This window comes from Alosa pseudoharengus, unplaced genomic scaffold (genome assembly GCF_046254945.1).
Source record: "Alosa pseudoharengus isolate Yale_2024_CS ecotype anadromous, Long Island Sound unplaced genomic scaffold, YU_APseudo_1.1 YU_APseudo_1.1_scf_8, whole genome shotgun sequence".
Taxonomy (NCBI): Eukaryota; Metazoa; Chordata; class Actinopteri; order Clupeiformes; family Clupeidae; genus Alosa; species Alosa pseudoharengus.
Window position 1 is genome coordinate 40,822,263 of NW_027468870.1, and position 13,871 is coordinate 40,836,133.

General features: G+C 41.9%; 1 protein-coding gene across 1 annotated transcript in view; it reads left to right on the forward strand.

Moving 5' to 3' along the window:
- LOC143111315 (basal body-orientation factor 1-like) overlaps nucleotides 1–13,871 on the forward strand; it is a 151,623-nt gene that overhangs the window by 102,846 nt on the left and 34,906 nt on the right. The window contains exon 9 of the mRNA XM_076273522.1: nucleotides 8,987–9,127. Within this exon, the coding sequence (XP_076129637.1) occupies nucleotides 8,987–9,127 (141 nt within the window). The remainder of the gene's footprint in view (nucleotides 1–8,986; nucleotides 9,128–13,871) is intronic.

Genomic DNA, 13,871 nt, shown 5'->3' on the forward strand with positions numbered 1-13,871 from the left:
CCACTGAAGCACATCTTCAATTAGAGTCTCTGTCTCGGACGAGTCCCAACACTGTGGAAGTCTCACCCCCGTCCCTAAGAAGCCACACCCAAGTGAGCTTAATGACTACAGGCCTGTCGCTCTAACATCACACGTGATGAAGACAATGGAGCGACTGGTTTTGTGCATACTCAGACCCCAGGTACGCCATGCACTAGACCTGCTACAGTTTGCATACCAGGAGAAAGTGGGCGTGGACGATGCCATCACTTATCTCCTACACAGGACACATTTTCACCTAGACAAGTGGAAAAGTGCTGTGAGACTCTTTGATGTTCTTTGATTTCTCAACACCATCCAACCCCTCAGACTTGGAGACAAGCTCTTGCAGATGGGTGTGGACGCTCACCTGGTATCCTGGATTACAGATCACCTGACAGAGCGGCCACACTTCGTCAGACTGAAGAACTGTCTCTCTGACACTGTGATCAGCAGCACCGGAGCGCCACAGGGACCTGTGCTCTCGACCAGTCCTGTTCACCCTGTACACATCTGACTTCTGCTACAACACTGAGTCATGCCACTTGCAGAAGTTCTCTGATGATACTGCAATTGTGAGGTGTATCAGGGACGAGCAAGAGGAGTACAGGAGCCTGGTGGAGGACTTTGAGCAATGGTGCAAACTCAACCACCTTCAACTCAATACTTCGAAGACCAAGGAGATGGTGGTGGATTTCCGCAGGTCTAAGCCCGCTCTGCTACCAGTCTCCATTGATGGGGTCAATGTGGAGGTGGTAAACATCTACAAGTATCAGGGCTTACACCTGGACAATAAACTGGACTGGTCAGCCAATACTGAAGCACTCTACAAGAGAGGGCAGAGCAGGCTGTGCTTCCTGAGGAGGCTGCGGTCCTTCAATGTCTGCAGTAAGCTCCTCAGAATGTTTTAACAGTCTGTTGTTGCCAGCGTCCTCTTCTATGCTGTGTAATGCTGGGGAGGAAGCACAAAGAAGAAAGATGCTGGGCGACTTGATAGGCTGGTAAGGAAAGCTGGCTCTGTCGTGGGAGCCGAACTGGAGTGCATCACTTCAATATCAGACAAAAGGACCCTGGACAAACTGATCAACATATTAGACAATGAATGTCATCCACTCCACAGCACTATTACAAAGCAGAAGAGCTTGATCAGCTGGAGACCCTCACTGTCATGCACTACTGACAGACTGAGGAAGTCATTTGTCCCCAGGACCATTGAACTGTTCAATGCTTCACTTAAGGGTAGAGGAGAGATAGACTTCTCTGCATAGTCTGTCTGCCTCTCCACCTTCTCCATGTTTGTGTACGTACTAGCCTACTGTTTTTACTGCTACACTGTTTACATGCTATATTAGCACATATGCATATCCCATCCCTCCCTCCCACAGCCTGGATTGTGGCCATACTTAATACTTTTTATTTAATACTTGACCATGGCTGTAACCCTACTACTTCAACCTATTATTGCACTGATATTTTTATATTACTTGTCTACATTATTCTCTTATATGTCCATATTTATTTTATGCTGGTCTCTAGACTTTATTCTTGCACTGTTGGACTTACTTATTTGCACCATCACTCTCATAGAGCACCTTACCATGCATATGGAACTACAGGCTCAGTCCCTGCCCTATCATGGCAAGAGCCTCATGCTTGATCATCTGTAAGCATACTATGTGGATATTTGATTTAGTTTTTTTTAGTATTAAGTATTTTAGTATTTTTAGGGCTGTCAAAATAACTGATTAATTTTGATTAATTAATTTGAGAAAAAATAACTGATTAAAAGAAATAACGCAGATTAATCGATTCCGTATGACCTTTGATCCCGCGTCGTTGTAGTCAGTAACCATTAATTAGACTGTAAAATGAAGGAGAGAGAAGAAAATGTGCTGCCTAGATCATTGACTGGAACATTTACTTTTAAAAAGGTTATATCTGTGGCCTGAAATTCCTTGTATGTGAAAAAACAACTTCTTCCCGAAGCACTTCTGAATTTATTTCCTCAGCATATTAGGTCATATCATAGATTATTATGGCCATTATTAAAATAATAATAAAAGAGTTTTTGAACTTTAATGTCACTAATGCTGATTATTCAATGATTCATTTGAATTTAAATATTTAAAATACTTTCACAGCAAAAATTATATATGCGATTAATTTCGATTAATTAATCACAGAGTATGTAATTAATTAGATTATTTTTTTAATCGATTGACAGCCCTAATTTTGTATCTTCTACTGTGCAGTGGAGTTTTTTATATTTGTATACTTATATATATATTTTTTTTTTTGCTGTAAGTGCATGTTGTGTGTGATGTCTGTATGCTACTGAGACCATGAATTTCCCCTTGGGGATCAATATCTATCTATCTATCTATCTATCTATCTTACGTCTAAATATATTTTTGTCTGTTGCATGGTAATATTTACATTAGCATTTATGAATTGAGTATCAGACTGCTCATAGACAATGGTTATCAGAAGTTTTCATGAGCCCATACAGTGATTTTCTTTACATAAACAGGTCTGGTTTTAATGTTGTGCCATCTGAGGTCCAAAAGACCACGGCCATCCAATGTTGTGCAAAGATTTCTCTGGATTCTCTGAATATTTTAATGATATTATGTAATGTAGATCAAGGCCGTAGTCATGATGTCAACATTGGGGGGGACCAAATCTGTGGTGGGGTCTGAGGGACCTCCAAACAGAATTTCAATACATTTCCTTCCATGCAAAAAATATTATTAAAATCACAAACAAGTCGTTAGTTAAGTCAGTTAATTAGGGTATTCCAAACTTTTGACGGGCATGGCATGGATGGATTATGAACCCCTGGGCAAAGATACCCCCCCCTCCTCCAGATAGAGGGGTCCTGAGGCATAATCCCACTAAGACTTTTACTTTTTTTTAAAAATGACCCTTTAAATTATGACTTCTGGTGAGTTTTGTGAAAAGAGAAGGTTGGAGAAGAAGCAACTTAACACAGAGGCTTGGGCCCAGTAAGCCAATTCAGTAATCCATCCCTGGACCTGTGGTATGACTCCATTTGTCTTCAAAATGTATACTTTAAAAGAAATTACAAACTAGAGTATCTTTGTTAACCTCTATATTACACAGAATGTGGTTCTTTGACTTATTACTTACACCTGAAGATTTTTTTTAACTAAGGCTTAGACTCATAGGTTTGGACCTATAACCTAATAAGATTTTGTCTTTTATTTTAGATTTTATTATGCTGGCGGCTAATCACACAATTTTAATGTAGTTTGAAAGAGACAGGATTCAGGAATAGGCTACTAAGACAGGCCCCTCTTCTGTCTGACTCACGTTACCCCCTGCATTAGGCTATAGACTGGCTTCTGACTGAAATGACGTTTTGTGCCAACATGTAATAATAATAATAGGGCTGTCAATCGATAAAAAAAAAAAATCTAATTAATTACATACTCTGTGATTAATTAATATAAATTATTCGCATATATAATTTTTGCTGTGAAAGTATTTTAAATATTTAAATTCAAATGAATCATTGAATAATCAGCATTAGTGACATTAAAGTTCAAAGACTCTTTTATTATTATTTTCACTGTTCAAATAATTGCCATAATAATCTATGATATGCCCTAATATGCTGAGGAAATAAATTCAAAAGTGCTTAGGGAAGAAGTTTTTTTTTCACATACAAGGCATTTCAGGCCACAGATATAACCTAGGGGACACAATGAAAATAAATTAACACTCCCCTCAATGTCATCACTTATTTCTTTGTATTGATGTGCGACTACAGAGTTGATTAACTCATGTGATATGCAAATCCTTGCTGCAGACATTGCAGAGGACTTTATTTTCAACACTTTATTTTTTATCAACACCATCAGGCCGTTTTTTAAAAGTAAATGTTCCAGATTAATGATCCAGGCAGCACGTTTTCTTCTCTCTTCTTCATTTTACAGTCTAAATTTTACTGACTAGAACGGCTCGGGGTCAAAAGTCATACGGAATCGATTAATCTGCACTAATTTTTTTAATCAGTTATTTTTTCTCAAATTAATTAATCGAAATTCAATTAATCAGTTATTTTGACAGCCCTAAATAATAATAATAATAATAATAATAATAACTTGGTTTTATATAGCGCCTTTCAAGTAACCCAAGGTCGCTTTACAAAAGGAGATAGGGCAGGGGAATAGAGGGGAGAAGAGAGGAGAGGGTTGGGGGGCAGGGGGGTTAAGGACCATAGGCCTCAGTGAATAAATGTGATTTTAGGTGCTTTTTGAACGTAGCCAGTGTGTGGGCTTGGCGGATATGGAGAGGTAGACTGTTCCAAAGGGTGGGGGCAGCAACACCGAAGGCTCTGTCACCAAAAGTCCGTAGCCTGGAACGGGGGATGACAAGCGGGTCCTTGCCAGAGGACCTCAGGGACCTTGGCTGGGAGTGATGCTGGATGAGATCGGAGAGGTACTGGGGAGCAAGAGCATTGAGGGATTTGTATGTAAGGAGTAAGATTTTGTAGGTGATGCGTGACTTCACCGGGAGCCAGTGAAGCTGCTTGAGTGTGGGGGTAATGTGTTGCCATCGCTTTGTGTGTGTGAGGATCCTGGCAGCCGAGTTTTGGACACGCTGTAGCTTGTCCAGTGCTTTGGTGGGAAGACCATAAAGGACACCGTTACAGTAGTCCAGACGGGAGGTGATGAAGGCATGTGTCAGAGTCTCCGCAACAGTGTCTGACAGTGAGGGCTGGAGTCTGCAGATGTTTTTGAGGTGGAAGAAGGCGGATTTGGTGATGTTACTGATGTGAGCTTGGAGTGAGAGGTTGCAGTCCAGAATCACACCCAAGTTACGCACTTCTTGGGAGGGCCTGATGGTAAAGCCATCTACGTTCAATAAGACGTCCCCAACTTTCTTGGACAGAGACGGAGGGGCCACCACCATGAGCTCTGTCTTGTTGTTGTTGAGTTTGAGCAGGTTGGTGGCCATCCAAGTCTTTATGTCATGCAGGCAGTGAACTAGTGATAGGGGAGGGAGATGGTTTAGCGCTAATGTAAAGCTGGGTGTCATCAGCATAGCAGTGGAAACTGAGCCCATGCTGATGGATGATCTGGCCGAGAGGGAGCATATAGATGGTGAACAGCAGGGGGCCAAGCACTGAGCCTTGGGGCACGCTATGGTTGACTGGAGCTGGGGTCGAGTTGGAATCCTTGATAGTGATGTATTGCGTCCTAGTGAAGAGGTAGGAGTGAAACCAGGAGAGAGCGGAGTCAGAGAGTCCTAAGTGTTCATGGAGACGGTGAAGCAAGATGGTATGGGAGACTGTGTCAAAAGCTGCAGATAGGTCTAGGAGAATGAGAAGGCTGATGAGGCCATTGTCTGCAGCTATGAGGAGGTCGTTCATGATCTTAATGAGCGCTGTCTCCGTGCTGTGGTGGGGTCGAAAGCCAGATTGGAGGGGTTCATAGAGGTTATGGTGGGACATGTGGTGTTGAAGTTGGGCAGCCACCGCTTTTTCCAGGATCTTGCTGAGGAAGGGTAGGTTGGAGATTGGGCGGTAATTTCCAGGATCGTCAGGGTCCAGGGTGGGTTTTTTGAGGGTGGGAATGACCACAGCCGTTTTATAACTAGATGGCACCACACCAGATGTGAGAGAGGTGTTAATAATGTCGGTCATGGTAGGGCAAAGTGTGGGCAGACACGCCTTTACCAGGGCCGTGGGCATGGGGTCCAGTTTGCTAGAGGTGGATTTACATGTAGCTTTTGACACAAGATCCATGACCTGGTCATTACTGAGTGGTGAGAATGAGGAGAGAGAGCACTGATGTGGATGAGCAGAAGAGGTGGAGTTGCAGTCCTTCAGGTGAAAGGCAGGTGGACATGGGGCACCTGTCTGACGGAGCTGCAGGTGGATGTCGTCCCCTTTCTGCTGGAAGAAAGTTTGGAACTTGCAGCAGAGTTCTGCAGCATCTGATGGTTGGGGTGGATCTGGAGGGCGGAGGAGACGGTTTACAGTTGAGAAGAGCTGCTTTTGGTTGATTCTGGTGTTTACTGATGAGAGTGGAGTAGTACAGTTTTAGTCCTGGAGAGAGCCTTTTTGTAATTCCCCACATGATCTTTGTAGGCCTCTTGATGTACAACCAGTCCAGATTTTTTGTACAGCCTTTCAAGCCGGTGCCCAGCTGCCTTCAGATGGCGGAGCTCAGGAGTGAACCAAGGCGCGGGCTGGCTGAAAGTGATGGACCGAGTCTTCATGGGGGGCTACAGGATCCAGACTGTGAGAGAGAGCTTTGTTGTAGTGCTCAGTAAGGGCATCGACAGAGTAGCTGGAGGGGTGGGAGGCAAGATGTTCTGCCAGAATGCTCGACAGTACAGGTGTGGATATGCACTTGATGTTCCTGAACGTGATTGTTCGATTCACACGCAGTCTGGGTGGGGGCTCAGGTACCGAGAAGAGGATGGCACGGTGATCTGAGACAGCTAGGTCCAGGCATTGGAGATTGAGGGGAGTTATGCCAGATGGAGCAGACTAAATCCAAGGTCATAAATGTAGAAACACTAGGCCTACTACAGCCTTTATTTGGTGAATGGAGGTGCAAATTCCTTTCTTTGGTTATTGTCCGCGATTCACATTAACCCTTAGAACCCTAAGCTGTTTTTAGGGCATTTTCACTACCTTTATTCATTAGGATTTTTTTCTGGTCATTGTAAGTGCCACACACACATATTATATATTGTTTTTTTCAGCAGAGTCTAGGCTATCCAGATCCAGATCATGATCATGACAGATCATGTCATGAATTAGTACTAGCATTCTAGCATTAGTACTAGCATAAAATTCTTATATTTTGACCTGTATCTCACCACAGCAAGCTCATAGCTCTACATGCATTTTATGTGTGTGTAGGGCAGGCTGTCCTGAATCGGTCAATATAATTGCCATGTTGGAGGGATACTCTGGGGCTGAGCAATTTACAGAAATATGTGGTGTGTGATTTACGGAAATAAATGCCTTTTTTTATTTAGCAATGAAAAATGACCATTCTGCGCTCCATATCTGTGACACAAACTGATCTGACTTGACCCAAATTTGCCTGTTAGCATGTGTGACTATGGTGTATGCACTCATGATGATTCTCAACTTTTTACTGCATTGCCATGAACAAAGGAAAGGCAAAAAAGGTATTTCTTTGTTGAACAAATTGGGATGCAATGTGAGCCTTGAATTGGATGCCATGCAGGAATTTGCTAGGATCTCAAAACCGGATTATGAACATGTTTTGCCATAGAGAAACACACGATAGTGTTGGATTATAAACATGCTTTGCCACAAAAACAGACAAAAACGTGGGGTAAGTCCAGCTATATGAAGTTATTATTTTGCTGTCACTTCGTCTGTTTTATAACCCAGAAGGATGTATTTGGTATCAAATGATAGCTCTGTGTCTCCTCTTTCATCTGACATACATATGGCATATGGCATATCTATCCGATCAGTAATTCAAACGAGAGTAATGGGTGTGCAGCGTTGGTTTGTGTACATGATGTTAATATTTTGCAGTCACTTCGTCTGTTTTTATAAGCCAGAAAGATCCATATCCATGGTACCAATGGATAGCCCTGTTTCTCCTCTTTCATCTGATATGCTTGCCATATCTATGCGATCACGGGTTCGCGAGTAATTCAAACGAGAGTAATGGGTGCGCAGGTGAACGCAGAGAAATATAGACTATAAATATGATGCAATTTGATTTAATTTCATGATTTTTTTTAATTTTCATACTTGATCGTACAGACAAGTGCGTAGTCTCTTTGGAAAGCCCCACTTCTTCTCTGTCATGCAATAATGGTTTCATCTCGTTGCGATGAACAGTCGCGGAGCAATGTAACAGAGAAGAAAGGGTGTGTTTTTTGACGCACTTTGCGTCAATCGGGTTCTAAGGGTTAACTGTAGGCTATCACCGCCAGTGCATTGTAAACGTTTTTTCCAACTTGTGTGCCGTCGCCACATTTGATTCCTACATTTTGCCTGCATGGATGCGCGATTGAGTGCGCATCTAAATAATATGCAAGATGCAACAACCATTTCTAAGAGGCCTATAAACGGTAATGTCTGGCATTACTACTAGCATATTAATGCATTATTTATGTTGAAAGACATGTGAAAGAAATGAATGACACAGGCTTGCACAAATTCATAATTTAAAATAAAACGTTTCAAGCTACAATACAGTATGGAAAATGTTTCAAATGTTTGAGTCTGATCGGCTCCAAAAATGTATGGGATTTCCTTAGCCTGTGCTACACCTTTCCAACAAGTTTTCTGAAAATTGTACCGGTAGCTTTTGCGATATTGTTGACAGCCCTACCTCACCGCAGTAGGGTGCAGTAAATGGAAGCTTTTGATAGCGCACGCCACTAACGAAAAACGGAAAACCACCAGGACAAACCACTCAGGTCTAGGCTACTCTGGAACCATCACTAGGTCACTAATTTGTGCGTTATTTATGTTTGATTACATTTCAGATGCGTGTAGGTTTCCTGTAGGCCTAGTCTAGCGCTTTTTTCTTTCTCTATTTTTCCGTATATTGGGGGGGACATTTTGGTCATATTTGAATATTGGGGGGGACAATAGACCCTCAATGTCTATGGTGACTACGGCCCTGCTGTAGATGATGAACTCCCCAAATACTTTACAATTTCCACAATCTCCCTTTTGTTTTCTTTATCATTACTCAATTTTTCCAGCATTTTGTTCCCCTGCCCCAACATTTTTTGAAACGTGTTGCTGGTATCAAATTCAAAATTAATATATATTTTCCATGAAATAGCAAAATTTGTCATTTTCAACATTTGATATGTTGTCTGTGTCCTTTTTGCAAATTAATATGAGTTTACGAGATTACATTCTGTTTTTATTCAAACTTCCGCCTACATTCCAAATTCTTCTGATATGGGGTTGTACAATATACAGACAAGAAGCACTGGAAGCATACCAAAGGAGGATGAGTGATGCACGAGCAGGAAGACAGGAGTATCCACACATCCGTACCTTTCATAGGAAGCCCTATTCTACCAATAGTGTCTTTGCTGACTTGGAGGAGGCAGAAAAATGGTGAGTAAAATGGATTGTGGTAACACTTTATAATAACTACACACAATTCATCATTTATTAAGCCTATGTTACTTATTAGTTAATGGTTTGTTCATCATTAGTAATTTCTTGTTCATACATAATTTATCATCAGTAAAGCATTTGTTAACACAGTTATAAAAGGTTGCAAGGCATAAAACATCCTCACTTTAGACGAGCTCACAAAATATCATTAACTAACCACTTGTAACTCCTGAGTTAATCATGAGTTATAGTATTAGGAAGTGGTTTAGAAAATATGTATCCTCACCCTAACTAATTATTAGTGCATGTGTAACAACTGTTAAATAATGGAAATATTACTTCATCAAAAACATATTATTGCATGATTTATTAAGTATTAACAATAATGTATAAACATATTTTAGATATAGGCTTATTTACTATGAACAAACCATTTATAACTGTGTGAACAAATGCTTTACTGATGATACATTACTAATGATTAAACAAACCATTAACTAATAAGTAACAAAGGCTTAATAAATGATGAATTGTGTGTAGTTATTATAAAGATGGGTATGGAGATCTGTGAGGAGCCAATAGTGTTACTACCTATCTTGACTGTGGTACTAATTAGTTTGTCATGAATGTTGAAAGTACTTTCCAAATAATTTCTCTTAGAAATTAATGGGATACTTTGCAAGCACTGGAATGCAAATCATGTTCTTTTTCCCAATCCAACAGCCCTTTTCTGACAGCCGAGTTTACTTTTATACCGCAGTCATCATCGATCTGAACCAATCTCCAACAACCCCTTTTTATGATTTTTTTTTGTGGTCCTGTAAGTGCATGTCAAGAGAAAGTCATCCTCTCATCCTTTTTTAGTGATTTGAAATCATTCGAACCAACACTCGAAAAGCCTCCAACCCGCCGAGAAAACTACAGACCGTCCTACAGCAGGATCCTAACATCCCCTGGTTTTTGATTGATAAGACAAATTTGAACATGAAATTGAACTATATATTTAGTTTATTATCAATATCTGTAGTTTCATTGCTTCTAGGCATAATTGTAATTGCATATGCCTTGCCATAGATTAAAATGTTAGAACAGCTTACCAGAGATGTAAAGTAACAGAAATACTTAAAGGTGGGGTGTGGGATTCGCAAAACGGCCGGCATATTTTGAAAATACACAACTCAAATGGTCCTACCCTCTTTCCTCCAACACTGGCCCTGACTCCACCCATCTTGAACTGCAAATATTAAGACAAAATGATTCCCTACCCTCGATCCAACCTGCTTACTGTAGAAATTCAAATAAAAGCAGAGTCTTAAATAGACACCTGTCTCTTTACATGTATGGTTTGGCTATAGGTTTGGATAAATAAAGGCCATTCTCAAATAGAGGCCTGGTCTGTTTTTTGTAGGCCTATTTCATCTCCTAAAACCTGTTAGATTGTTTGTTTAAGCCAGTTTTCTGGTGAAGATTGTGCACGCTAAATTTCTGATTAGATAGCATTAATAAAGACTATGGTGGTGAAATCCAGAGTTCTTGTTCAAACAATAGATATGGACTATAGGCCTATGCTATGTCCTACATTCAATTCATCCCATTTTGTTTAAAATTTGCACATTAGAGAAAATATTTGATCTTGACATGACAAGGCAATAGGCCGTCAACAAGGGCTCACAAACGTTCTTTTTTCTAAATGCATTTTTTTTTCAATACCACCATGGGGACAAAGAGAAAGAAGTAGGGTATGATTCAAAATGTAAGCTGACTGTTTTTAAATTTGCCAAACAAAATTCGGGAGAAACTTTAGGCCTATGTTTCATTCATCCCTCATGCTCAGGCTTGGAATTTCACCATTCTGGGGGCAAGGCCACTTGGCCTTCAGTTGGGCATATTTGGTGGGGGGCACAAAGGCCACATGTCAGGGCACCAAGGCCAAAGTTAACTATACAGTAGTAGGCTATAAAAATGATGTTGTATTTAGCCTATTCACTGCAGTAGACCTGCATCACTGTATGAAACATTACAAAAACATGAAACATGACATATTACATGTAACTGTAAATCATCTGATCATCTAATAAAAACAGATATCTAGGCTATATATAAAATGTATTTTATATTTGGCCTGCTATGAAATCATGTATTGAACAATTTAAATGTAGCACAGCTCAGCTTAAAGAAACTCAAATAGCCTAGATGCATGCTTAGCATTTTGTGATCATTAAGGCTACTTTCACAAACTCTTAGTCAGCTGTCCTCTGATTTACCAATATCTAGGCGATATTTGTAACATTTATTTTGTATTTGGCCAGTTATGAAATCATGTGGAACAATTTAAACACATTGTAAAACTTAAAGCCCAAATTTGGAGACATCCATGCATGTCGAAATTTACTGCAAATTCAAAACTGGATTACTCTGGAACGGCTAACTGTACAGGGGACTGCTTTACACCTTTGTGTTCGGTAAGGTCTGCTGTTTATTCTGATATGTGGTTTGTCATGTGTTAAAAGAAGGGTTCGTGAAGTATTCCACCGAGATGAATGGGTAGGGAGATCATGGACGCAAAACCTTCAGTAGAATGTATGATTAAATTGAATTATATTATTTACTTTTCTCGCGAACCGTTTAACACAGCAATTATCGGCTAACATCGTTTAAAAGCTGAGAAAAAGCTCTTTCATGTGATACTTGTGATGTCTGTGTGATGAATAGCTACTTCGCGAGTAGTTCAACTGAGAAGAATGGGTGAATTTGGACGCACTTTCTAGTGCTGTCACTTTCTCCACTGCGTAAAAGACTAAATTAATTTGCGCTGTGAATGCTAAGATTATTTTGACAGGCCACAGGCTAAATAAAAATCGCTATTAGTAGGACAAAGCAGAATATTGAAAGAAGGGGGCACCAAGGCCACCGTGGCCTGTAAACCTATGATTTTCAAAGGGGCTTCACGGCCAACGCAAGGGGCTACGACGTCCATGGCCGTCGTGGCCGCCGTGAAATTCCTACCCTGCTCATGCTGTTTCATTAATCTCAACCAAGAGGGAGAATGAAACATGTTGCACGTCCCACTTTTGCTTAAATCATTCCTAAACGGTTTTGGTCAGGGCTGAAAATGCAACTGTATTTGACAAAGGACAGAGGATGCTCCACATCCTTCTTTTAGACCCCAACGCAAATTGACCAAGAAGAGCCAAACGTCTTTGTCTACGCCGTTTAACATATCATTGAGTCTTTCAACTTCAAACTGCTCCCTGCTTCTCTTCAATTTCCCTTCCAAATGACTTTTTGTCTGTAGACGTTGATCGCAAGAATCCGACATTCTAAGCATCGACACATAGTAGCCTAGGCTACTGAACTATGATGCAAAGCAACTTCACTTGCATTCATCTTCAGCCAATGTACAAGCCAAAAGTTCAGAGGCTACCGGTTGCCACGCGCACCTTCAGGAAGTGGACACCAGAAGCGGATGAGGCTCTGAGAGACTGCTTTGAGTCCACTGACTGGAGTGTGCTACTGAATGGAGAGGACTTAGAGGAGGTCACACATTGCACTACTGACTATCTGAACTTCTGTATGGACATTGTTGTTCCCACAAGGACTGTACACTGCTATCCAAATAACAAGCCTTGGATAACCAGTAATGTCAAGACCCTTCTCAATAGGAAAAAGATGGCGTTTAAACAGGGGGACATGGCAGAGCTGAGGCAAGTACAGGGGGAACTCAAGAATAAGCTGAAAGAGGCTAAGGAGGACTACAGAAGGAAAATGGAACAGAAGTTGCAACAGAAGTTGCAAGAGAACAACATGAAAGTGGTGTGGGACTGTATGAAGTCCATCACTGGCCTTAAGAAGAGCTGCAGCTCTGTGAAGGGAGACCTTGACAGGGCGAACCAGCTGAACCACTTTTACAACCTGCACCAGCTCCAGGTACTGCTCTTGTTTGCGTGCCTGCCCTACCCCCACCTCCCAGTCTCCCAGTCTCTCCAGCTCTGCATCCCGGGGACATCCAACGATCTGAGCCCCCATCACCCCACGCCCTGCCCCCGCCTGATGCCTCCTTGCCTGTGCCTGTTGAGGTGTCCAAGACTCTGGCAGCCTTGACAGGGACATCAAGGAGGTGGTCATCCCCCAGCCCCCACCCCCACACCACCTCAATACCAGTGCAACACTCACCCCCACCATCACTGGATATTTCACCCCTCCCCCACGTGGCGACCACGAACAACGAGGTTATAATGACTTCAGTCAACAGCCATCAGACACACAGACCCCAGATGCTGCCCCCCTCCCCTCCCCCCTCCATCATCACTGCAGATCAGTCTATCGCACCCCTCCCCCACATGGTGATCACGAGCAGTGCGGCAACAATGGCTTCAGTCAACGGCCATCAGTCTCTAGCCACACGACAACCCTCTCAGAAGCACCCCTCCTCCTCCTCCCCCTCCACTCCCCTCATCCCCCCCATCATCACGGCTGATCAAGTAAGTTATCATTTAAAAAAACGTCATCCTCGTAAGGCAGCCGGGCCTGACAAACTGTGTCCAAGGGTACTCAAGGCCTGTGCTGCTGAACTGGGGGAGCCACTGAAGCACATCTTCAACTTGAGTCTACGTCTCGGACAAGTCCAACACTGTGGAAGACATCATGTCTCACCCCCGTCCCTAAGAAGCCACACCCCAGTGAGCTTAATGACTACAGGCCTGTCGCTCTAACATCACATGTGATGAAGACAATGGAGCGA